General features: G+C 54.0%; 2 protein-coding genes and 1 long non-coding RNA gene across 3 annotated transcripts in view; 2 read left to right on the forward strand and 1 right to left on the reverse strand.

The window, feature by feature from the left end:
* Positions 1-17711, forward strand: part of ARHGEF11 (Rho guanine nucleotide exchange factor 11) — a 59750-nt gene extending 42039 nt beyond the window's left edge. The window contains exons 30-40 of the mRNA XM_053966797.1: positions 2234-2309; positions 6023-6187; positions 7392-7479; positions 7586-7687; positions 8787-8857; positions 9877-10056; positions 10309-10716; positions 12842-12934; positions 13309-13532; positions 15226-15898; positions 17261-17711. Coding sequence (XP_053822772.1) covers positions 2234-2309; positions 6023-6187; positions 7392-7479; positions 7586-7687; positions 8787-8857; positions 9877-10056; positions 10309-10716; positions 12842-12934; positions 13309-13532; positions 15226-15898; positions 17261-17286 — 2106 coding nt within the window. The 3' untranslated portion in view covers positions 17287-17711. The remainder of the gene's footprint in view (positions 1-2233; positions 2310-6022; positions 6188-7391; positions 7480-7585; positions 7688-8786; positions 8858-9876; positions 10057-10308; positions 10717-12841; positions 12935-13308; positions 13533-15225; positions 15899-17260) is intronic.
* A 1423-nt stretch (positions 17712-19134) lies between these two features.
* On the forward strand, positions 19135-20154 carry LOC128801314 (uncharacterized). The gene is made up of 3 exons (XR_008435168.1): positions 19135-19265; positions 19342-20028; positions 20140-20154. It is a non-coding gene; the product is annotated as an uncharacterized LOC128801314 (long non-coding RNA).
* On the reverse strand, positions 20089-22468 carry LYSMD1 (LysM domain containing 1). The gene is made up of 3 exons (XM_053967129.1): positions 22292-22468; positions 21703-22025; positions 20089-20404 (listed from the first exon to the last, which is right to left on the reverse strand). Exons 1-3 carry the CDS (start codon positions 22385-22387, stop codon positions 20275-20277), a joined length of 549 nt encoding a protein of 182 aa, XP_053823104.1. The 5' UTR covers positions 22388-22468; the 3' UTR covers positions 20089-20274.
* Positions 22469-22566: the final 98 nt, after the last annotated feature.

A 22566-nucleotide genomic window follows, 5' to 3' on the forward strand; every position in this document is an offset into this window, starting at 1 on the left:
TTTGGGGTGTTTTCCTGGATTTTGGGGTGTTTATTGTGGATTTTGGGATGTTTTCCATGGATTTTGGGGTGTTTATTGTGGATTTTGGGCTGTTTTCCTGGATTTTGGGGTGTTTATTGTGGATTTTGGGCTGTTTTCCTGGATTTTGGGGTGTTTATTGTGGATTTTGGGGTGTTTATTGTGGATTTTGGGGTGTTTCCCTGGATTTTGGGTTGTTTATTGTGGATTTTGGGGTGTTTTCCTGGATTTTGGGGTGTTTATTGTGGATTTTGGGGTGTTTTCCATGGATTTTGGGGTGTTTATTGTGGATTTTGGGCTGTTTTCCTGGATTTTGGGGTGTTTATTGTGGATTTTGGGCTGTTTTCCTGGATTTTGGGGTGTTTATTGTGGATTTTGGGCTGTTTTCCTGGATTTTGGGGTGTTTATTGTGGATTTTGGGCTGTTTTCCTGGATTTTGGGGTGTTTATTGTGGATTTTGGGGTGTTTTCCATTGATTTTGGGGTGTTTTCCATGGATTTTGGGCTGTTTTCCATGGATTTTGGGCTGTTTTCCATGGATTTTGGGGTGTTTTCCCTGGATTTTGGGGTGTTTCCATGGATTTTGGGGTGTTTTCCATGGATTTTGGGGTGTTTATTGTGGATTTTGGGGTGTTTCCCTGGATTTTGGGCTGTTTTCCTGGATTTTGGGGTGTTTATTGTGGATTTTGGGGTGTTTATTGTGGATTTTGGGGTGTTTCCCTGGATTTTGGGGTGTTTATTGTGGATTTTGGGGTGTTTCCCTGGATTTTGGGGTGTTTATTGTGGATTTTGGGGTGTTTATTGTGGATTTTGGGGTGTTTATTGTGGATTTTGGGGTGTTTCCCTGGATTTTGGGGTGTTTATTGTGGATTTTGGGGTGTTTCCATGGATTTTGGGGTGTTTTCCCTGGATTTTGGGCTGTTTTCCTGGATTTTGGGGTGTTTATTGTGGATTTTGGGGTGTTTCCCTGGATTTTGGGCTGTTTTCCTGGATTTTGGGGTGTTTATTGTGGATTTTGGGGTGTTTCCCTGGATTTTGGGTTGTTTATTGTGGATTTTGGGCTGTTTTCCTGGATTTTGGGGTGTTTATTGTGGATTTTGGGCTGTTTTCCTGGATTTTGGGGTGTTTATTGTGGATTTTGGGCTGTTTTCCTGGATTTTGGGGTGTTTATTGTGGATTTTGGGGTGTTTCCCTGGATTTTGGGCTGTTTTCCTGGATTTTGGGGTGTTTATTGTGGATTTTGGGGTGTTTATTGTGGATTTTGGGCTGTTTCCCTGGATTTTGGAGTGTTTATTGTGGATTTTGGGGTGTTTTCCTGGATTTTGGGGTGTTTATTGTGGATTTTGGGATGTTTTCCATGGATTTTGGGGTGTTTATTGTGGATTTTGGGCTGTTTTCCTGGATTTTGGGGTGTTTATTGTGGATTTTGGGGTGTTTATTGTGGATTTTGGGGTGTTTCCCTGGATTTTGGGTTGTTTATTGTGGATTTTGGGGTGTTTTCCTGGATTTTGGGGTGTTTATTGTGGATTTTGGGGTGTTTTCCATGGATTTTGGGGTGTTTATTGTGGATTTTGGGCTGTTTTCCTGGATTTTGGGGTGTTTATTGTGGATTTTGGGCTGTTTTCCTGGATTTTGGGGTGTTTATTGTGGATTTTGGGCTGTTTTCCTGGATTTTGGGGTGTTTATTGTGGATTTTGGGGTGTTTCCCTGGATTTTGGGCTGTTTTCCTGGATTTTGGGGTGTTTATTGTGGATTTTGGGGTGTTTCCCTGGATTTTGGGCTGTTTTCCTGGATTTTGGGGTGTTTATTGTGGATTTTGGGCTGTTTTCCTGGATTTTGGGGTGTTTATTGTGGATTTTGGTCTGTTTTCCTGGATTTTGGGGTGTTTATTGTGGATTTTGGGCTGTTTTCCTGGATTTTGGGGTGTTTATTGTGGATTTTGGGGTGTTTCCCTGGATTTTGGGCTGTTTTCCTGGATTTTGGGGTGTTTATTGTGGATTTTGGGCTGTTTTCCTGGCTTTTGGGGTGTTTATTGTGGATTTTGGGGTGTTTATTGTGGATTTTGGGGTGTTTCCCTGGATTTTGGGCTGTTTTCCTGGATTTTGGGGTGTTTATTGTGGATTTTGGGGTGTTTCCCTGGATTTTGGGCTGTTTTCCTGGATTTTGGGGTGTTTATTGTGGATTTTGGGCTGTTTTCCATGGATTTGGTCCCGCAGAACCTGGACCTGACCTCGCACCGGATGATCCACGAGGGACCCCTGGCCTGGAGAGTGGGAAAGGACAAAAGCGTCGGTACGGACTGGGGGAACTGGGGGGAACTGGGATAGATTGGGATGGACTGGGGGGGACTGGGGGGAACTGGGACGGACTGGGAGGGACTGGGGGGGACTGGGATGGACTGGGATGTACTGGGATGAACTGGGACGGACTGGGACGGACTGGGATGGACTGGGATGAACTGGGACGGACTGGGATGGACTGGGATGAACTGGGACGGACTGGGACGGACTGGGATGGACTGGGATGAACTGGGATGAACTGGGACGGACTGGGATGGACTGGGATGAACTGGGATGAACTGGGACGGACTGGGATGGACTGGGATGGACTAGGATGGGAACTGGGAGGGAGTGGGATGGACTGGGGGGAACTGGGAGGGAGTGGGATGGACTGGGATGGACTGGGATGTACTGGGATGTACTGGGATGGACTGGGATGGACTGGGATGGGAACTGGGATGGACTGGGATGGACTGGGATGGGAACTGGGATGGACTGGGATGGGAACTGGGATGGACTGGGATGGACTGGGATGGGAACTGGGATGGACTGGGATGGACTGGGATGGACTGGGAGGGAGTAGGATGGACTGGGATGGGAACTGGGATGGACTGGGATGGACTGGGAGGGACTGGGATAGATTGGGATGGACTGGGAGGGACTGGAGGGAACTGGGAGGGACTGGGGGGAACTGGGAGGGACTGGGAGGGACTGGATTCCAAAAATCCCCCCCCAAAAATCCCCCAAAAAAAACTTAAAAAAAAAAAAAAAACCACCAAAAAATCGCTAAAAGTCCCCCCAAAAAAATCTTTTAAAAATCTAAAAAATCCCCAAAAAATCCCCAAAAAATCCCCAAAAATCCCCAAAAATCCCCAAAATATCCCAAAAAATCCAAAAAAATCCCCCAAAATTCCCAAAAAAATCGAAAAAAAATTGGAAATAATCCTTAAAAAATCCAAAAAAAATCGCAAAAAACTCCAAAAAAATAAAAAAAATCCCAAAAAACTCCCCCAAAAATCCCCCCCAAAAAAAATCCCAAAAAAATTGCAAAAAAATCCCCCCAAAAATCCCAAAAAATCCCCCAAAAAGGCACCAAAAACCACAAAAAAATCCCCCAAAAAATCCCCAAAATAATAAAAAAAAACCCCAAAAATCCCCCAAAACTCCCCATAAAATCCCAAAAAAATCCTCCCAAAAAATCCCCAAAACCCCCAAAAATCCCCAATAAAAATCCCAAAAATCCCAAAAAATCCCCCCAAAAAAATCCCAAAAAAATCCCCAAAAATACAAAAAAAATCTGAAAAAATCCTAAAAATTCCCCAAAAAATCCCCATAAAATCCCAAAAAAATACCCAAAAAATCCCCAAAAATCCCAAAAAAAAAAAAAAAAATCTCCAAAAAATCCCCAATAAATCCCAAAAAAATCCCCAAAAACGCCAAAAAAAATCCCCAAAAAATCCCCACAAAATCCAAAAAAATCCCAAAAAAATCCCCATAAAATCCCGAAAAAATCCTTTAAAAATCCCCAAAAAGTCCCAATAAAATCCTTTAAAAATCCCACAAAACCCCCCCTGAAAAAAATCCCAAAAAATCCCCCAAAGTCCTCCAAAAAATCCCCATAAAATCTCCCCAAAAAACCCAATAAATCCCAATAAAAATCCCCAAAAAAAACCAAAAAATCCCCCCAAAAAATCCCCAAAAATACCAAAAAAATCTCAAAAAATCCCCAAAAAAATCCCCAAAAAATCCCAAAACATCCCAAAAAAATCCCAAAAAATCCGCAAAAAAATCCCAAAAAAAAAAAAATCTCAAAAAATCCTTTAAAAATCCCCAAAAAAATCCCAATAAATCCCCCCAAAAAATCCCAAAATAAAAAAAAAAAACCAAAAAAATCCCAAAAAAATCCCCCCAAAAAAATCCCAATAAATCCGCAAAAAAAAATCCCAAAAAAATCTCAAAAAATCCCCCAAAAATCCCCAAAAAAATCCCAAAGCATCCCAAAAAAATCCCAAAAAAATACCTAAAAAATCTCAAAAAATCCCCAAAAATCCCAAAAAATCTCAAAAAAATCCTAAAAAAAACCCCCAAAAATCCCAAAAAAATCCCCAAAAACACCCAAAAAATCCCCCCAAAAAATCCCCAAAAACCCCCAAAAACCCCCAAAAAAACCCCAAAAAATCCTTTTAAAATCCCAATAAATTTGCAAAAAAATCCCCAAAAACCCCCAAAAAATCCCCAAAAACCCCCAAAAAATCCCCCAAAAAAATCCCCGAAAACCCCCAATAAATCCCCAAAACCCCCAATAAATCCCCAAAAACCCCCAAAAAATCCCCAAAAACCCCCAATAAATCCCCCAAAAAATCCCCAAAAAAATCCCCAAAAACCCCCAAAAACCCCCCAAAAATCCCCAAAACCCCCAAAAAATCCCCAAAAACCCCCAATAATTCCCCCAAAAAATCCCCCAAAAAATCCCCAAAAACCCCCAAAAACCCCCAAAAAATCCCCAAAGCCCCCGAAAAATCCCCCAAAAAATCCCCGAAAACCCCCAAAAAATCCCCCAAAAAATCCCCAAAAAAATCCCCAGAAACCCCCAATAAATCCCCAAAAACCCCCAATAAATCCCCAAAAAAAATCCCCAAAAACCCCCAATAAATCCCCCCAAAAATCCCCGAAAAATCCCCAAAAAATCCCCAAAATCCCCCCCAAAACCCCCAGTAAATCCCCCAAACCCCAATAAATCCCCCCAAAAATCCCCAATAAATCCCCAAAAAATCCCCCCAAAAAATCCCCAAAAACCCCAGTAAATCCCCCAAAAAATCCCCAAAAAAATCCCCAAAAAAAATCCCCAAAAACACCCAAAAACCCCCAAAAAATCCCCAAAACCCCCAAAAAAATCCCCAAAAACCCCCAAAAAATCCCCCCAAAAAATCCCCAAAACCCCCAAAAAATCCCCCTAAAATCCCCGAAAACCCCCAAAAAATCCCACAAAAAAACCCCAAAAAAATCCCCAGAAGCCCCCAACAAAATCCCCAAAAACCCCCAAAAAATCCCCAAAAACCCCCAATAAATCCCCCAAAAAAATCCCCAAAAACCCCAATAAATCCCCCAAAGAAATCCCAATAAATCCCAAAAAATCCCCCAAAAAATCCCCAAAAACCCCCAAAAAATCCCCAAAAACCCCCAATAAATCGCCCAAAGAAATCCCCAAAAACCCCCAATAAATCGCCCAAAAAAATCCCCAATAAACCCCAATAAATCCCCCAAAAAAATCCCCAATAAACCCCCAATAAATCCCCAAAAACCCCCAAAAAATCCCCTAAAAAATCCCCAAAACCCCCAAAAAATCCCCAAAATCCCCCAATAAATCCCCCCAAAAAATCCCCAAAAACCCCCAAAAAATCCCCAAAAACCCCCAATAAATCCCCCAAAAAAACCCCAAAAAACCCCCAAAAAACCCCCAAAAAATCCCAAAAACCCCCAAAAAATCCCCCAAAAAATCCCCAAAAAAATCCCCAAAAACCCCCAAAAAATCCCCCCAAAAAATCCCCGAAAACCCCCAAAAAATCCCCAAAAACCCCCAAAAAATCCCCAAAAACCCCCAATAAATCCCCCAAAAAAATCCCCAAAAACCCCCAAAAAACCCCCAAAAACCCCCACTAAATCCCCCCAAAAATCCCCAAACCCCCAATAATGCCAACGCCCGAGGCGCTGCCGCTGTGTGCGCAGAGCTGCACGTGCTGCTGCTGGAGGAGCTGCTGGTGCTGCTGCAGCGCCAGGACGAGCGCTGGCTGCTCAAGTGCCACAGCCGGGCCGGCCTGGCCGCCGACACCAAGCAGAGCTTCAGCCCCGTGCTCAAGCTCAGCTCGCTGCTCGTGCGCTCCGTGGCCACAGGTGTGCCGGGAAATCCCGGAATAACGGGAATAACGGGAATTCTGGGAATCAAATGGGGGTTTGGGGGGAAAAAATGGGGGTTTTGTATGGAAAAATGGGGGTTTTGTATGGAAAAATGGGGTTTTTGGGGGCAATGGGGGTTCAGCCCCGTGCTCAAGCTCAGCTCGCTGCTCGTGCGCTCCGTGGCCACAGGTGTGCCGGGAAATCCCGGAATAACGGGAATAACGGGAATTCTGGGAATCAAATGGGGGTTTGGGGGGAAAAAATGGGGGTTTTGTATGGAAAAATGGGTGTTTTGTATGGAAAAATGGGGGTTTTGTGTGGAAAAATGGGGGTTTTGGGGCAATGGGGGTTCAGCCCCGTGCTCAAGCTCAGCTCGCTGCTCGTGCACTCCGTGGCCACAGGTGTGCCGGGAAATCCCGGAATAACGGGAATAACGGGAATTCTGGGAATCAAATGGGGGTTTGGGGGGAAAAAATGGGGGTTTTGTATGGAAAAATGGGGGTTTTGTATGGAAAAATGGGGGTTTTGTATGGAAAAATGGGGGTTTTGGGGCAATGGGGGTTCAGCCCCGTGCTCAAGCCCAGCTCGCTGCTCGTGCGCTCCGTGGCCACAGGTGCGCCGGAATCCCGGAATAACGGGAAATTTTGGGAACTCTGTGGCTGGGAATTCCGGGAGTTTTTGGGAATTCTGTGGCTGGGAATGGGAGGAATTTTTGGGAATTCCAGGGCTGGGAATGGGAGGAATTTTGCGAATTGTGGGGCTGGGAATGGGAGGAATTTTTGGAATTCCGGGGCTGGGAATGGGAAGAATTTTGGGAATTCTGGAGCTGGGAATGGGAAGAATTTTGGGAATTCTGGAGCTGGGAATGGGAGGAATTTTTGGGAATTCTGGGGCTGGAAATGGGAGGAATTTGGCGAATTCTGGGGCTGGGAATGGGAGGAATTTTGGGAATTCTGTAGCTGGGAATGGGAGGAATTTTTGGGAATTCTGGAGTTGGGAATGGGAAGAACTTTTGGGAATTCTGGGTCTGGGAATGGGAGGAATTTTGGGGAATTGCAGGGCTGGGAATTCCGGGAATTTTTAGGAATTCCGGGGCTGGTAATGGGAGGAATTTTGGGAATTCTGGGTCTGGGAATGAGAGGAATTTTGGGAATTCTGTAGCTGGGAATGGGAGGAATTTTGGGAATTCTGTCCCCCCCAGACAAGCGCGCCCTGTTCATCATCTGCACCTCGGAGCTGGGACCCCAGATCTACGAGCTGGTGGCGCTGACGCCCTCGGAGAAGAACACGTGAGGGGAAATCTGGGAAAACCCCGGGAGGGGCTGGGAAAGTCCCTGGGAGGGGCTGGAATTCCCGGCTGGAATTCCCAGCTGGAATTCCCGGCTGGAATTGCAGGTGGATGCAGCTGCTGGAGCAGGCTGTCCAAGGGGCCACCAGGAGCCTCCCCGGGCCACCAAAACGGGAAGAGAGCGAGGCCAGCGGGAACGGAGCCTCCGGGTGGGAACCACGGCGGGAATGGCGGGAATGGGAACATGGGAAAATGGGAATGGTGGGAATGGGAACATGGGAACATGGGAAAATTGGAAAATGGGAATGGTGGGAATGGGAACATGGGAATGGTGGGAAAATGGGAATAGCGGCAATGGGAACATGGGAACATGGGAATGGTGGGAAAATGGGAATGGTGGGAATGGGAATGGCGGGAATGGGAACATGGGAATGGTGGGAATGGGAATGGTGGGAAAATGGGAATAGTGGGAATGGGAAAATGGGAATTGGAATGGTGGGAATGGGAACATGGGAATGGTGGGAATGGGAATGGTGGGAATGGTGGGAATGGGAAAATGGGAATGGTGGGAATGGGAATGTCAGAATGGGAATGGCGGGAATGGGAACGGTGGGAATGGGAAAATGGGAATTGTAAAATGGGAATGGGAAAATGGGAATGGTGGGAATGGGAATGGCGGGAATGGTGGGAAAATGGGATAATGGGGATGGGGATGGGGTTGGGAATGGGGTGGAGCTCAGGAGGTTCCCGGTGTCCCCAGAGGGTCCCTGGGACGGGGACTCGGGGCTGCTGTCGCTGTCCCTGCCCCGGTGCCAGCCCTGTCCTGTTCCTGTTCCTGATCCCGTTCCCATTCCCGTTCCCGCTCCCGTTCCCATTCCCGTTCCTGTTCCCATTCCCGTTTCCCGTTCCCGCTCCCGTTCCCATTCCCGTTCCTGTTCCCGCTCCCATTCCCGTTCCCGTTCCCATTCCCATTCCCGTTCCCGTTCCCGCTCCCGTTCCCGTTCCCGCTCCCATTCCCGTTCCTGTTCCCATTCCCGTTCCCGTTCCCGTTCCCGTTCCCATTCCCGTTCCCGTTCCCATTCCCGTTCCCGCTCCCATTCCCGTTCCTGTTCCCATTCCCGTTCCCGTTCCCATTCCCATTCCCATTCCCATTCCCGTTCCCATTCCCGTTCCCATTCCCGTTCCTGTTCCCATTCCCGTTCCCGTTCCCATTCCCGTTCCCATTCCCGTTCCCATTCCCATTCCCGTTCCCTTTCCCATTCCCTTTCCCATTCCCATTCCCATTCCCGTTCCCGCTCCCGTTCCCAGGCTGCTGCTGCCGGACCCCGCCGTGTCCCCGGAGCTGGCCCGGGACACCGAGCCCGAGGATTGTTCCTCAGGTACTGCTGGGCCTGTCCCTGTCCCCACGTGTCCCTGTCCTGTCCCTGTCCCTGTCCTCTCCCTGTCCCCTCTCTGTCCCTGTCCCTGTCCCTGTCCCTGTCCTCTCCCTGTCCCCTCTCTGTCCCTGTCCTGTCCCTGTCCCCACGTGTCCCTGTCCCTGTCCCCTCCTGTCCTGTCCCTGTCCCTGTCCCTGTCCCCTCTCTGTCCCTGTCCTCTCCCTGTCCCTGTCCCTGTCCTGTCCCTGTCCCCACGTGTCCCTGTCCCTGTCCCCTCCTGTCCTGTCCCTGTCCCTGTCCCTGTCCCCTCTCTGTCCCTGTCCTCTCCCTGTCCCTGTCCCTGTCCCCTCCTGTCCCTGTCCCTGTCCCCATCCCTGTCCCCTCTCTGTCCCCGTCCCTGTTGCTGTCCCCTCCCTGTCCCTGTCCTCTCCCTGTCCCTGTCCCTGTCCCCATCCCTGTCCCCTCTCTGTCCCCGTCCCTGTCCCTGTCCTCTCCCTGTCCCCTCTCTGTCCCTGTCCTGTCCCTGTCCCCACGTGTCCCTGTCCCTGTCCCCTCCTGTCCTGTCCCCGTCCCTGTCCCTGTCCCCTCTCTGTCCCTGTCCTCTCCCTGTCCCTGTCCCTGTCCCCTCCTGTCCCTGTCCCTGTCCCCACCCCTGTCCCCTCTCTGTCCCCGTCCCTGTTGCTGTCCCCTCTCTGTCCCTGTCCCTGTCTCCTCCTGTCCTGTCCCTGTCCCTGTCCCCACGTGTCCCTGTCCCCACATGTCCCTGTCCCCATGTGTCCCTGTCCCCTCTATCCCTGTCCCTGTCCCCACATGTCCCTGTCCCCACGTGTCCCTGTCCCCTCTATCCCTGTCCCTGTCCCTGTCCCCACGTGTCCCTGTCCCTGTCCCTGTCCCCACATGTTCCTGTCCCCTCTATCCCTGTCCCTGTCCCTGTCCCCACGTGTCCCTGTCCCTGTCCCTGTCCCCACGTGTCCCTGTCCCCTCTATCCCTGTCCCTGTCCCCACGTGTCCCTGTCCCACAGCTGGCAGTGACCCCGAGCCCTCGGGAAGGGCCCGACCCCTGCAGGAGCTGCTGGAGGAGCCGCGAGGGGCCGGGACCGGGGACCCCGACCCCGACCCCGACCTGGGGGACCCCGACCCCATCCCGGGGATCCCCAATTCCCTGGGAAGCGCCGGAGTGGCCGAGGCAGCACTGGAGGATTGTGAGAACTCGGGAAAACCCCAAATCCCCAAATCCCCTCTCTCCATTCCCTGGGGAAAACCCCAAATCCCCAAATATCCTCTCTGCATTCCCTGGGGAAAACCCCAAATCCCCCTTTTGCCTCCCTGGATTCCCCATCCCGGGACATTTTCCCCTGGAAAACCCCAAATCCCCCTTTTGCCTCCCTGGATTCCCCATCCTGGGACATTTTCCCCTGGAAAACCCCAAATCCCTTTTCCCACCCCAATCCCAGTGGAGACCCTGCGGTTCCTGATTGTCCGGAGGCTCCGGCCGGGCCGGGACCCCGAGCCCGAGGACGCCGCCACCCCCACGCCCGCGGCGGCCGCAGCGGCCTCCGGCCATCCCGGCGTGTCCAGCTGGGAATTCCCCACGTCCGGCCGGGATTCCAGGATGTCCAGCCAGGATTCAGCCACGTCTGGCCGGGAATCCGGGATATCCAGCTGGGAATTCTCGATGTCCGGCCGGGAATTCCCAATGTCCAGCCAGGATTCGGCCACGTCCGGCCGGGACTTCTCAGTGTCCAGCCAGGATTCGGTGATGTCCGGCCGGGAATTCCCAAAGTCCAGTCGGGAATTCCCGATGTCCGACCAGGAAGGGCCGGAGGAGCCGGAGCCCAACGGGATCCGAATCAACCGGAAAGGTAAAGGGGGATTTGGGGGAAATTGGGGGATTTGGGGCAGGAATTTGCGGAGATTTGGGGCAGGAATTTGGGGAGGATTTGGGGTGGATTTGGGGTGGATTTGGGGGGATTTGGGGCAGGAATTGGGGTGGATTTGGGGCAGGAATTTGGGAGGATTTAGCGGGGATTTGGGGCAGGAATTGGGGGGGATTTGGGGCAGGAAATAGGGAGGGTTTGGGGCAGGAATTTGGGAGGATTTGGCGGGGATTTGGGGCAGGAATTGGGGGGGATTTGGGGCAGGAAATAGGGAGGGTTTGGGGCAGGAATTTGGGGGGATTTGGGGCAGGAATTGGGGTGGATTTGGGGCAGGAATTTGGGAGGATTTGGCGGGGATTTGGGGCAGGAATTTGGGAGGATTTGGGGTGGATTTGGGGCAGGAATTTGGGAGGATTTGGGGCAGGAATTGGGGTGGATTTGGGGCAGGAATTTGGGAGGATTTGGCGGGGATTTGGGGCAGGAATTTGGGAGGAATTGGGGTGGATTTGGGGCAGAAATTTGGGAGGATTTGGGGCAGGAATTTGGGGGGATTTGGGGCAGGAAATTGGGAGGGTTTGGGGCAGGAATTTGGGGAGGATTTGGAGCAGGAATTGGGGTGGATTTGGGGGGAATTTGGGGCAGGAATTTGGGGGGATTTGGGGCAGGAATTGGGGTGGATTTCAGGCAGGAATTTGGAGCAGGAATTTGGGAGAATTTGGGGGGATTTGGGGCAGGAATTTGGGAGGATTTGGGGCAGGAATTTGGGGGGATTTGGGGCAGGAAATGGAGGATTTGGGGTGGATTTGTGGCAGGAATTTGGGGAGGATTTGGGGCAGGAATTTGGGGAGGATTTGGGGTGGATTTGGGGCAGGAATTTGGGGAGGTTTGGGGTGGATTTGGGGCAGGAATTTGGGAGGATTTGGGGAGATTTTGGGTGGGATTTGCGGGGGAATCGATGGGAACTCCCTGCACTGCCTGATGGGATCCCCGCTGGGATTTGGGGTCTCTCTCATTCCCAGGATTTGGGGTCTCGTTCCCTGTCCCTCTCTGGGATTTGGGATTCTGTTCCCTGCTCCTTCCCGGATTTGGGGTCTCATTCCCTGCTCCTTTTTGGGATTTGGGGTCTCATTCCCTGGGCGCCGATTTCGGGTTCCTGATTTCGGGTTCTGGGTTTTGGTGCTGATTTTTGGGTGTTGATTTCGGGGTGTTCATTTGGGATTCTGATTTTGGGATTCTGATTTCGGGATTTTGGGATTCTGATTTTGGGATTTTGGGATTCTGATTTCGGGATTCTGATTTGGGGATTTCGGGATTCTGATTTTGGGATCCTGATATCTGGATCCTGATTTCGGGATTTTGGGATTCTGATTTTGGGATCCTGATTTCGGGATCTTGATTTTGGGATTCTGGGATTCTGATTTCGGGATTCTGATTTTGGGATCCTGATTTTGGGATTCTGATTTCGGGATTCTGATTTTGGGATTTTGGGATCCTGATTTCGGGATTTTGGGATTCTGATTTTGGGATCCTGATTTCGGGATTTTGGGATCCTGATTTTGAGATTTTCATTTTGGGATTTTCATTTTGGGATTCTGGTTTTGGGTCTTGGTGCTGGGTGCCAATTTTGGGGCGCTGCTTTTGGGTGCTCATTTTGGCTCCCAGTTTTGGGTGCTGGGTGCTAATTTTGGGTGCTAATTAATTCCGGGTGCTCATTTGGGGTTCTGGGTGCTGATTAATTTTGGGGTGCAGATTTTGGGGTGCCAATTAATTTCAGATTCTAATGAATTTCGGGTTCTGATTTGGGGTTCTGAACGCTAATTTTGGTCTTTTGGGGTGCTTCCTTTCGGTGCTGGGTGCTAATTAATTTGAGTAGCTAATTTTGGGTGCTAATTAATTTCGGGTGCTGATTTTGGGGTGCTGGGTGCTAATTAACTTCGGGGTTCTGGTGCCAATTAATTTCGGGTGCTAACTGGGGGTGCTAATGGACTAACTGAGGTGCTAATTAACTAACTGGGGTGCTAATTAACTAACTGGGGTGCTAATTACCGCATTCTGGTGGCGGGGCCGCTCCCCCCTTCCCCTCCCCCCCCCCCTTTTTTGGGGGGACCAGCCCAGGAGGAGGGGCCGGATGAGGCCACGCCCCCACGCGGCTGCAGCCAATCAGAGCCCGAGCTGTGGGAAGGAGGCGGAGCCAGCGCTGAGGGTAACCGGCCCCTCCCCCACCCCCCAAAAACACAAAAAGGGCCCCAAAAACTCAAAAAGGGCCACCAAAAACCCAAAAAGGGCCCCAAAAACCCAAAAAGGGCCACCAAAAATCCTCTGGGGCCACCAAAATCACAAAAGGGCTCCAAAACCACAAAAAGGGCCCCAAAAACCCAAAAAGGGCCACCAAAAATCCTCTGGAGCCACCAAAACCACAAAAAGGGCCCCAGAAACACAAAAAGGGCCACCAAAATCACAAAAGGGCCACCAAATCCCCTTTGGGGCCACCAAAATCTCCGGCAGGGCCACCAAGGGCCTCGTGGGGGCCACCAGGAGTCCCCGGTGGCCACTGAGGTCCCCCTGTCCCCTCCGCAGGGAATTTCTTCTACCTGAGCCTCCCCAGGGGCCCCCCCCGGCCGGGAGGGGACGCCGGGGACAGCGCCGGGGACAGCCGGGACCCCCATGGGGACAGCCAGGACCCCCATGGGGACAGCCGGGACCCCCATGGGGACAGCCGGGACCCCCGCGGGGACGTCGGGGACACGGAGCTGATCCTGGGCACCCTGGAGGAGCTGCGGGGCAAACTGCTGAGGCTCAGGGTGAGAACGGGGACACCGGGGACATCAACGGGGACATCAACGGGGACACTGAGGGGACATCAGTGGGGACACTGGGGACACCGGGAACATCAACGGGGACACTGGGGACATCAACGGGGACATCAACGGGGACACTGAGGGGACATCAGTGGGGACACTGGGGACACCGGGGACATCAACAGGGACACTGGGGACATCAACGGGGACATCAACGGGGACATCAACGGGGACATCAACGGGGACACTGAGGGGACATCACTGGGGACACTGAGGGGACATCAGTGGGGACATCAGTGGGGACACTGGGGACACCGGGGACATCAACAGGGACACTGGGGACATCAACGGGGACATCAATGGGGACACTGAGGGGACATCAACGGGGACATCAATGGGGACACTGAGGGGACATCAGTGGGGACACTGGGGACACCGGGGACATCAACAGGGACACTGGGGACATCAACGGGGACATCAACGGGGACATCAACGGGGACATTGAGGGGACATCAGTGGGGACATCAGTGGGGACACTGGGGACACCGGGGACATCAACGGGAACATCAACGGGGACATTGAGGGGACATCAGTGGGGACACTGGGGACACCGGGGACATCAACGAGGACATCAACGGGGACACTGAGGGGACATCAACAGGGACACTGGGGACACCAGGGACATCAACGAGGACATGGGGGATATCAACGGGGACACTGGGGACATCAGTGGGGACACTGGGGACACTGGGGACATCAACGGGGACATGGGGGACATCAACGGGGACACTGGGGACATCAACGGGGACATTGGGGACACCGGGGACATCAACGGGGACATGGGGGACATCAACGGGGACACTGGGGACATTGGGGACATCAACGGGGACATCAATGGGGACGCTGAGGGGACATCAGTGGGGACATCAACGGGGACATGGGGGACATCAACGGGGACACTGGGGACATCAACGGGGACATTGGGGACACCGGGGACATCAACGGGGACACTGGGGACATCAACGGGGACATCAATGGGGACATTGGGGACATCAGTGGGGACACTGGGGACACCGGGGACATCAACGGGGACACTGGGGACATCAACAGGGACACTGGGGACACTGGGGACATCAACGGGGACACTGGGGACACTGGGGACATCAACAGGGACATCAATGGGGACACTGAGGGGACATCAGTGGGGACACTGGGGACATCAATGGGGACACTGGGGACACTGGGGACATCAACAGGGATGCTGGGGACATCAGTGGGGACATTGGGGACATCAACAGGGACACTGGGGACATCAGTGGGGACATTGGGGACACTGAGGGGACACTGGGGACATTGGGGACATCAACAGGGACACTGGGGACATCAACGGGGACATTGGGGACACTGGGGACATTAATGGGAAACTGCTGAGGCTCGGGGTGAGACCGGGGACACTGGGGACAGTGGGGACATAACAGGGACACCAGTGGGGACATCAGTGGGAAACTGCTGTGGCTCAGAGTGAGGGGACATCAATGGGGACATGGAGGGGACACTCAGGTGCCCCGGGCCATCCCAGCCCTGTCCCCAGCCCTGTCCCTGTGTCCCCAGCTGTCCCCATGTCCCCAGCCCTGTCCCTCTGTCCCCATGTCCCCAGCCCTGTCCCTGTGTCCCCAGCTGTCCCCTGTCCCCCCAGGTCCTGGAAATGGCTCACTGGCAGCTGCTGCGCTCGCTGGGGGGAGGCGACGCCACCGTCCCCAACAACGTCCCCAACAACGTCCCCAACACCGTCCCCAACAACGTCCCCAACACCGTGCCCAACACCGTCCCCAACAACGTCCCCAACACCGTCCCCAACACCGTGCCCAACACCGTCCCCAACACCGTCCCCAACACCGTCCCCGGGCGGGCCCCGCCGCCCCCCAGCCCCCGCAGCGTGCCCCAGGCCCCGCGGGGACACGGTGGCACTGCCACCCACGGTGGCACCGGCACCCACGGTGGCACTGTCACCCACAGTGGTGGCAATGTCACCCACGGTGGCGCTGTCACCCACGCTGGCACTGTCACCCACGGTGGCACCGGCACCCACGCTGGCACTGTCACCCACGGTGGCACCGGCACCCACGGTGGCACTGTCACCCACAGTGGTGGCAATGTCACCCACGGTGGCACTGTCACCCACGGTGGCAATGTCACCCACAGTGGCACTGTCACCCACAGTGGCACTGTCACCCACGGTGGCGCTGTCACCCACACTGGCACTGTCACCCACGCTGCCACTGCCACCCACAGTGGCGCTGTCACCCGCGCTGGCGCTGTCACCCACAGTGGCGCTGTCACCCGCGCTGGCGCCGCCGCCCAGGGCACAGGTGAGAGCCTGCCACACCCCTGGTGACACCCCGGGTGGCACCTGCGTGTCACCCCTCAGTGTCCCCGCCGTGTCCCCTTCCCCACAGCAGCCTGTCCCCCGGTACCTCCCCCGGTATCTCCCATTTCCCCCGGGATTTCACCCATTATTTCCCATTTTCCCCCCATTATTTCCTGTTCATTTCCCCATTTCCCCCATTATTTCCTGTTCATTTTCCCATTTCCCCCATTATTTCCTGTTCATTTTCCCATTTCCCCCATTATTTCCCATTTTCCCCCCATTATTTCCTGTTCATTTTCCCATTTCCCCCATTATTTCCCATTTTCCCCCCATTATTTCCTATTTTCCCCATTATTTCCCCTGTGTTTTCCCCCATTATTTCCCCCATTAATTTCCCATTTCCCCCATTATTTGCCCTGTTAATTTCCCATTTTCCCCATTATTTTCCCCATTATTTCCCCTGTTTTCCCCCATTATTTCCCCCATTAATTTCCCCATTTCCCCCATTAATTTCCCATTTTCCTCATTATTTCCCCCATTAATTTCCCAATTTCCCCCATTATTTCCCCCATTAATGTCCCTATTTCCCCCATTAATTTCCCATTTTCCCCATTATTTCCCCCGTTAATTTCCCAATCTCCCCATTATTTCCCCCATTATTTCCCCTGTGTTTTCCCCCATTATTTCCCCCGTTAATTTCCCATTTTCCCCATTATTTCCCCTGTGTTTTCCCCCATTATTTCCCCCGTTAATTTCCCATTTTCCCCATTATTTCCCCTGTTTATTTTCCCATTTTCCCCATATTTCCCCCGTTAATTTCCCAATCTCCCCATTATTTCCCCCATTATTTCCCCTGTGTTTTCCGCCATTATTTCCCGCATTAATTTCCAATTTCCCCCATTATTTCCCCTGTTTTTCCCCATTATTTCCCTCGTTATTTTCCCCATTATTTTCCCCATTATTTTCCCCATTATTTCCCCCGTTAATTTCCCAATTTCCCCATTATTTCCCCTGTTTTTCCCCCATTATTTCCCCCGTTAATTTCCCATTTTCCCCATTATTTCCCCTGTGTTTTCCCCCATTATTTCCCCCATTAATTTCCCATTTTCCCCATTATTTCCCCTGTTTTTTCCCCCATTATTTCCCCTGGTTTTTCCCCCATTATTTCCCGTTTTTTTCCCTATTATTTCCCCCGTTAATTTCCCATTTTCCCCATTATTTCCCCTGTTTATTTTCCCCCATTATTTCCCCCGTTAATTTCCCATTTTCCCCATTATTTCCCCTGTTTATTTTCCCCCATTATTTCCCCCGTTAATTTCCCATTTTCCCCATTATTTCCCCCATTTTCCCCTTTCTGTTCCAGGCTCCGGCGCCCCCGCCCACCTTTAACCCGGGAGGGGGGGGATGGGCTGGAATTTCCCTCCCCTCCCCCAAACCCCCCCGGAAGATTTTCCAGGGAATTCCGGCCGGGAGCTGCCCCCGGACAGCCGGACAGACGGACAAATGCACTTTGTTGGCAATTCCCCCTTTTCCCCCCCCCAAAAAAAATCCTATAAATATGTACGTACGCCCCTCCCCCACGCTGTAAATACCCCGGGTGTCCCCTCCCCCCCCGTGTGACAATCGGGGGTGACACGGTGACAATCGGGGGGTGGCACCCCCAAAATCCCGGGATTTCCCCCCAAAAGTCCGGGTTTCCCCCCCCAAAATCCCGGATTTGCCCCAAATCCCGGGTTTTCCCCCCAGAATCCCGGGGTTCCCGATATAAATATTATAAATAACAGAGCCCGGGGGGCGCTGGAAGCTGGGAAGAATTCCCGGATTTTGGAGTCGTCTTTTGTGGGATTTGGGGTTTTTTTTTAATGGGATTTGGGTTTTTTTATGGGATTTGTTTTTTTTCATAGGATTTGGGGGGTTCTTTTTCAGTGGGGGAGGGGGTGAGTTTGGGAGGGGCCCCAAATCCTGGGACAGGGATTTGGGGATTTATGGGATTTGGGAATGGGGTTTGGGAATTTGGGATCCACGTCCTCCGTGGCACAGGGAGGTTCCCAAATTCCTGCCCCTGCTGGGATTTGGGGTTTGGGGAGGGGTCCTGGTGGTCCTGGAGATGTCGGGAATGGGATTTGGGGTTCGGGATCAGGGTTTGGGATTGAGGTTTGGGATTTGGGGTCCTGGGAGGGATTTGGGAAAGGGGTGGGGAATTTTGGGATCCGGATCTCCCCCCAGGGATTTGGGAATTCCGGGATCCAGCCCCAGGCTGGTGCCGTGTCCCCAGGGGCTGCGATGTCCCCAAATGCCTCTGGGGGGGGGTGACCTGTCCTGGGGTGTCACAGTGTCCTCTGGGGTGTCACAGTGTCCCCAGGGTGTCACACTGTCCCCAGGGGTGTCACAGTGTCCCCACAGTGTGTGACACTGTCCCCAGGGTGTGTGACCCTGTCCCAGGGGTGTCACAGTGTCCCCAGGGTGTGACCCTGTCCCCAGGGGTGTCACACTGTCCCCAGGGGTGTCACAGTGTCCCCAGGGGTGTCACACTGTCCCCAGGGGTGTCACAGTGTCCCCAGGGTGTGTGACCCTGTCCCCAGGGGTGTCACACTGTCCCCAGGGTTTGTGACCCTGTCCCCAGGGTGTGTGACCCTGTCCCCAGGGGTGTCACAGTGTCCCCAGGGTTTGTGACCCTGTCCCCAGGGGTGTCACAGCCCAGCCGGGTGACAATGCTCTGGTTTATTTACAAGCTGGCAGGGGGAGGTGGCACCGTCCCCGTCCCTGTCCCTGTCCCTGTCCCCAGTGGCTCCCAGTTGGGACAGGGAGGGGACACCAGGACACCTCCCCAAAGTCCCCGTGTCCCCTCGGGGCTCACGGCCGTGAGGAGCGGTGGCACTTCTGGTGGCACCTCCGAGGTCACCTCTGGTGGCACCTCCCGGTGGCACCTCCTGGGTCACATCCCTGGTGACTTCAGTGTCACATCCTGGGTGTCCCCAGGGTCAGGTTTCAGGTTCTCTCTGTCCCCTCTGTCACAAGGTGAAGATCTTGTGCTGGGTGTCCCCAGAGTCTCATTTCAGTGTCCCCAATGTCACCACTGTCCCCGCTGTCACAAGGTGAAGATCTTGTGCTGGGTGTCCCCAGAGTCCCATTTCAGTGTCCCCAATGTCACCACTGTCCCCGCTGTCACAAGGTGAAGATCTCGTCCTGCTGTCCCCAGTGTCCCATTGCAGGGTCTCCAATGTCCTGGGAGTCCCCAATGTCCCATTGCAGTGTCCCCACTGTCCCCGCTGTCACAAGGTGAAGATCCCATCCTGATGTCCCCAATGTCCCACTGCAGTGTCCCCAGTGTCCCACTGCAGTGTCCCCGCTGTCCCCGCTGTCACAAGGTGAAGATCCCATCCTGCTGTCCCCAATGTCCTGGGTGTCCCCAGTGTCCCACTGCAGTGTCCCCGCTGTCACAAGGTGAAGATCTCGTCCTGGGTGTCCCCAAAGTCCCATTTCAGTGTCCCCAATGTCCTGCTGTCCCCAGTGTCCCACTGCAGTGTCCCCGCTGTCCCCGCTGTCACAAGGTGAAGATCTCGTCCTGGGTGTCCCCAATGTCCTGCTGTCCCCGCTGTCCCCGCTGTCCCCGCTGTCACAAGGTGAAGATCTCGTCCTGGGTGTCCCCAATGTCCTGCTGTCCCCAATGTCCTGCTGTCCCCAATGTCCTGCTGTCCCCGCTGTCCCCGCTCTCCCTGCTGTCACAAGGTGAAGATCTCGTGCTGGGTGTCCCCAATGTCCTGCTGTCCCCAATGTCCTGCTGTCCCCAATGTCATGTCCCTGCTGTCCCCGCTGTCACAAGGTGAAGATCTCGTCCTGGGTGTCCCCAATGTCCTGCTGTCCCCAATGTCCTGCTGTCCCCGCTGTCCCCGCTCTCCCTGCTGTCACAAGGTGAAGATCTCGTGCTGGGTGTCCCCAATGTCCTGCTGTCCCCAATGTCCTGCTGTCCCCAATGTCATGTCCCTGCTGTCCCCGCTGTCACAAGGTGAAGATCTCATCCTGGGTGTCCCCAATGTCCTGCTGTCCCCAATGTCCTGCTGTCCCCAATGTCCCCGCTGTCCCCGCTGTCCCCGCTGTCCCCGCTGTCACAAGGTGAAGATCTCATCCTGGGTGTCCCCAATGTCCTGCTGTCCCCAATGTCCTGCTGTCCCCGCTGTCCCCGCTGTCCCCAATGTCACAAGGTGAAGATCTCGTCCTGCTGTCCCCAGTGTCCCATTGCAGTGTCCCCAATGTCCTGCTGTCCCCGCTGTCCCCGCTGTCCCCGCTGTCACAAGGTGAAGATCTCGTGCTGGGTGTCCCCAATGTCCTGCTGTCCCCAATGTCCTGCTGTCCCCGCTGTCCCCGCTGTCCCCGCTGTCACAAGGTGAAGATCTCGTCCTCGGCGTCGCGGAGCGCGGCCGCCCGCGGGGTCCTGGTGAGGGGCCGGGCTCCGAGCCGAGCCCCCCGAGGGGACGCGGGGCCGGGGCCACCCGCGGCGGGCGCGGGGCTGCGGGGACAGCCGGTGACACCGGGGTGGCGCTGCCACCGCCCGTCCCCGCCTGGGATCCCTGCCTTGGCTCCATCCCGCCCCATCTTCTCCACTTCTCCCCTGCTTCCCCCCAGTTTTTCCCCACATTTTCCCCGATTTTATCACAGTTTCACCCCAGTTTTTCCCCAAATTTTCCCCAGTTTTATCCCAGTTTCTCCCCAGTTTTTCCCCAAATTTTTCCCCAATTTCCTCCCAGTTTCACCCCTATTTTTCTCCCAATTTTTCCCCAATTCCCTCCCAGTTTCACCCCTATTTTTTCCCAATTTTCCCCCAATTTCCTCCGAGCTTCACCCCATTTTTCCCCAATATTTTTCCCCCAATTTCCTCCCAGTTTCACCCCAATTTTCCCCCAAATTTTCCCCGATTTCCTCCCAGTTTCACCCCAGTTTTTCCCCAAATTTTTCCCCAATTTCCTCCCAGTTTCACCCCAATTTTCTCCCAATTTTCCGCCGATTTCCTCCCAGCTTCACCCCAATTTTCCCCATATTTTTCCCCAATTTTCTCCCAGTTTCTCCCCAATTTCCTCCCAGTTTCACCCCAATTTTCCCCAATATTTTTCCCCAATTTTCTCCCAGTTTCTCCCCAATTTTCCCCCAAATTTTCCCCAATTTCCTCCCAGTTTCCCCCCAGTTTTTCCCCACACTTTCCTCAATTTTATCCCAGTTTCTCCCCAGTTTTTCCCCAAATTTTCCCCGATTTCCTCCCAGTTTCACCCCATTTTCCCCAAATTTTCCCCGATTTCCTCCCAGTTTCACCCCAATTTTCTCCCAATTTTCCGCCGATTTCCTCCCAGCTTCACCCCAATTTTCCCCATATTTTTCCCCAATTTTCTCCCAGTTTCTCCCCAATTTCCTCCCAGTTTCACCCCAATTTTCCCCAATATTTTTCCCCAATTTTCTCCCAGTTTCTCCCCAATTTTCCCCCAGATTTTCCCCAATTTCCTCCCAGTTTCCCCCCAGTTTTTCTCCACATTTTCCCCAATTTTATCCCAGTTTCTCCCCAATTTTCCCCCACATTTTCCCCAATTTTATCACAGTTTCACCCCAATTTTCCCCATTTTTTTCCCCAATTTCCTCCCAGTTTCACTCAATTTCCCCCCCGATTTTCCCCCCAAATTTTCCCCAGTTTCACCCCAATTTCCCCCCAAAGTTTCCCCCCATTTCCTCTCACTTTCCCCCCAGGTTTATCGCAATTTCCCCTCCGTTTTTTGCCCGATTTTGCCCCAGATTTTTCCCGGATTTGGCCCCAGTTCGCACCTGGCGCTCCGGCCCTGCAGCCGCTGCGCCGCCGCCTCCTTGGAGCGCCCGATCTCGGCGTCCAAGCGCCGCAGGAAATCCGAGGCCGAGAGGTCGCGGCGGGAGGGGCCGGGCCGGTCCCCGGGGGTGTCCCCGGGGGTGTTCCCGGGGGTGTTCCCGGGGGTGTCCCCGGGAATGTCCCCGGCCGTGTCCCCGGGAATGTCCCCGGCCGTGTCCCCGGCCGTGTCCCCGGGGGTGTCCCGGTGTCCCGGGATGAGCAGCGTGGCTCTCAGGAAGATCGTGTCCGAGGAGTAGAGGCGGTTGGCACGCTGGATCTGCTCCATCTGCGGGGCGGGACCGGGATGGGACCGGGATGGGACCGGCACCGGCACCGGCACCGGCACCGGCACCGGGACGGGACCGGGATGGGGACAGGACAGGACAGGGACGGGGACGGGGATGGAATGGGACCAGTATAGGGACAGGGATAAGGACACGCACCGGGCAGCCGAAGCGAACCGGGCCAGCACGGGCCCGAGATGACCCCTGGGGACCCCCACGGCCTTCCCTGCCCCCGGTGCCCCCCCCGGTGTCCCCCGGGGCCGCTCACCGTCACCCCGTAGCGCAGCGCCAGCCCCGGCAGGGTGTCCCCGGGCTGCAGGCGGTGCTCCCGCGGGGCCGCCCCGGCTCCGCCGCTCCCCGCCATGGCCCGCCCGGGGGTCCCGGCCCGGGGGTCCCCCCCGGGGGTCCCGGCCCGGCCCCGCCGCTCACGGGGAGCGCTCGGCCCGGGCCCCGCCGAACCGGCGCGGCCTCGCGGCCCCTTCTGGGAGTTGTAGTTCCGCACGGGTCATCTCCGCCGCTATCTCCACGGAGGCGTCCCGCGCT

Source organism: Vidua chalybeata, chromosome 29 (genome assembly GCF_026979565.1).
Source record: "Vidua chalybeata isolate OUT-0048 chromosome 29, bVidCha1 merged haplotype, whole genome shotgun sequence".
In the NCBI taxonomy this organism is placed as follows: Eukaryota; Metazoa; Chordata; class Aves; order Passeriformes; family Viduidae; genus Vidua; species Vidua chalybeata.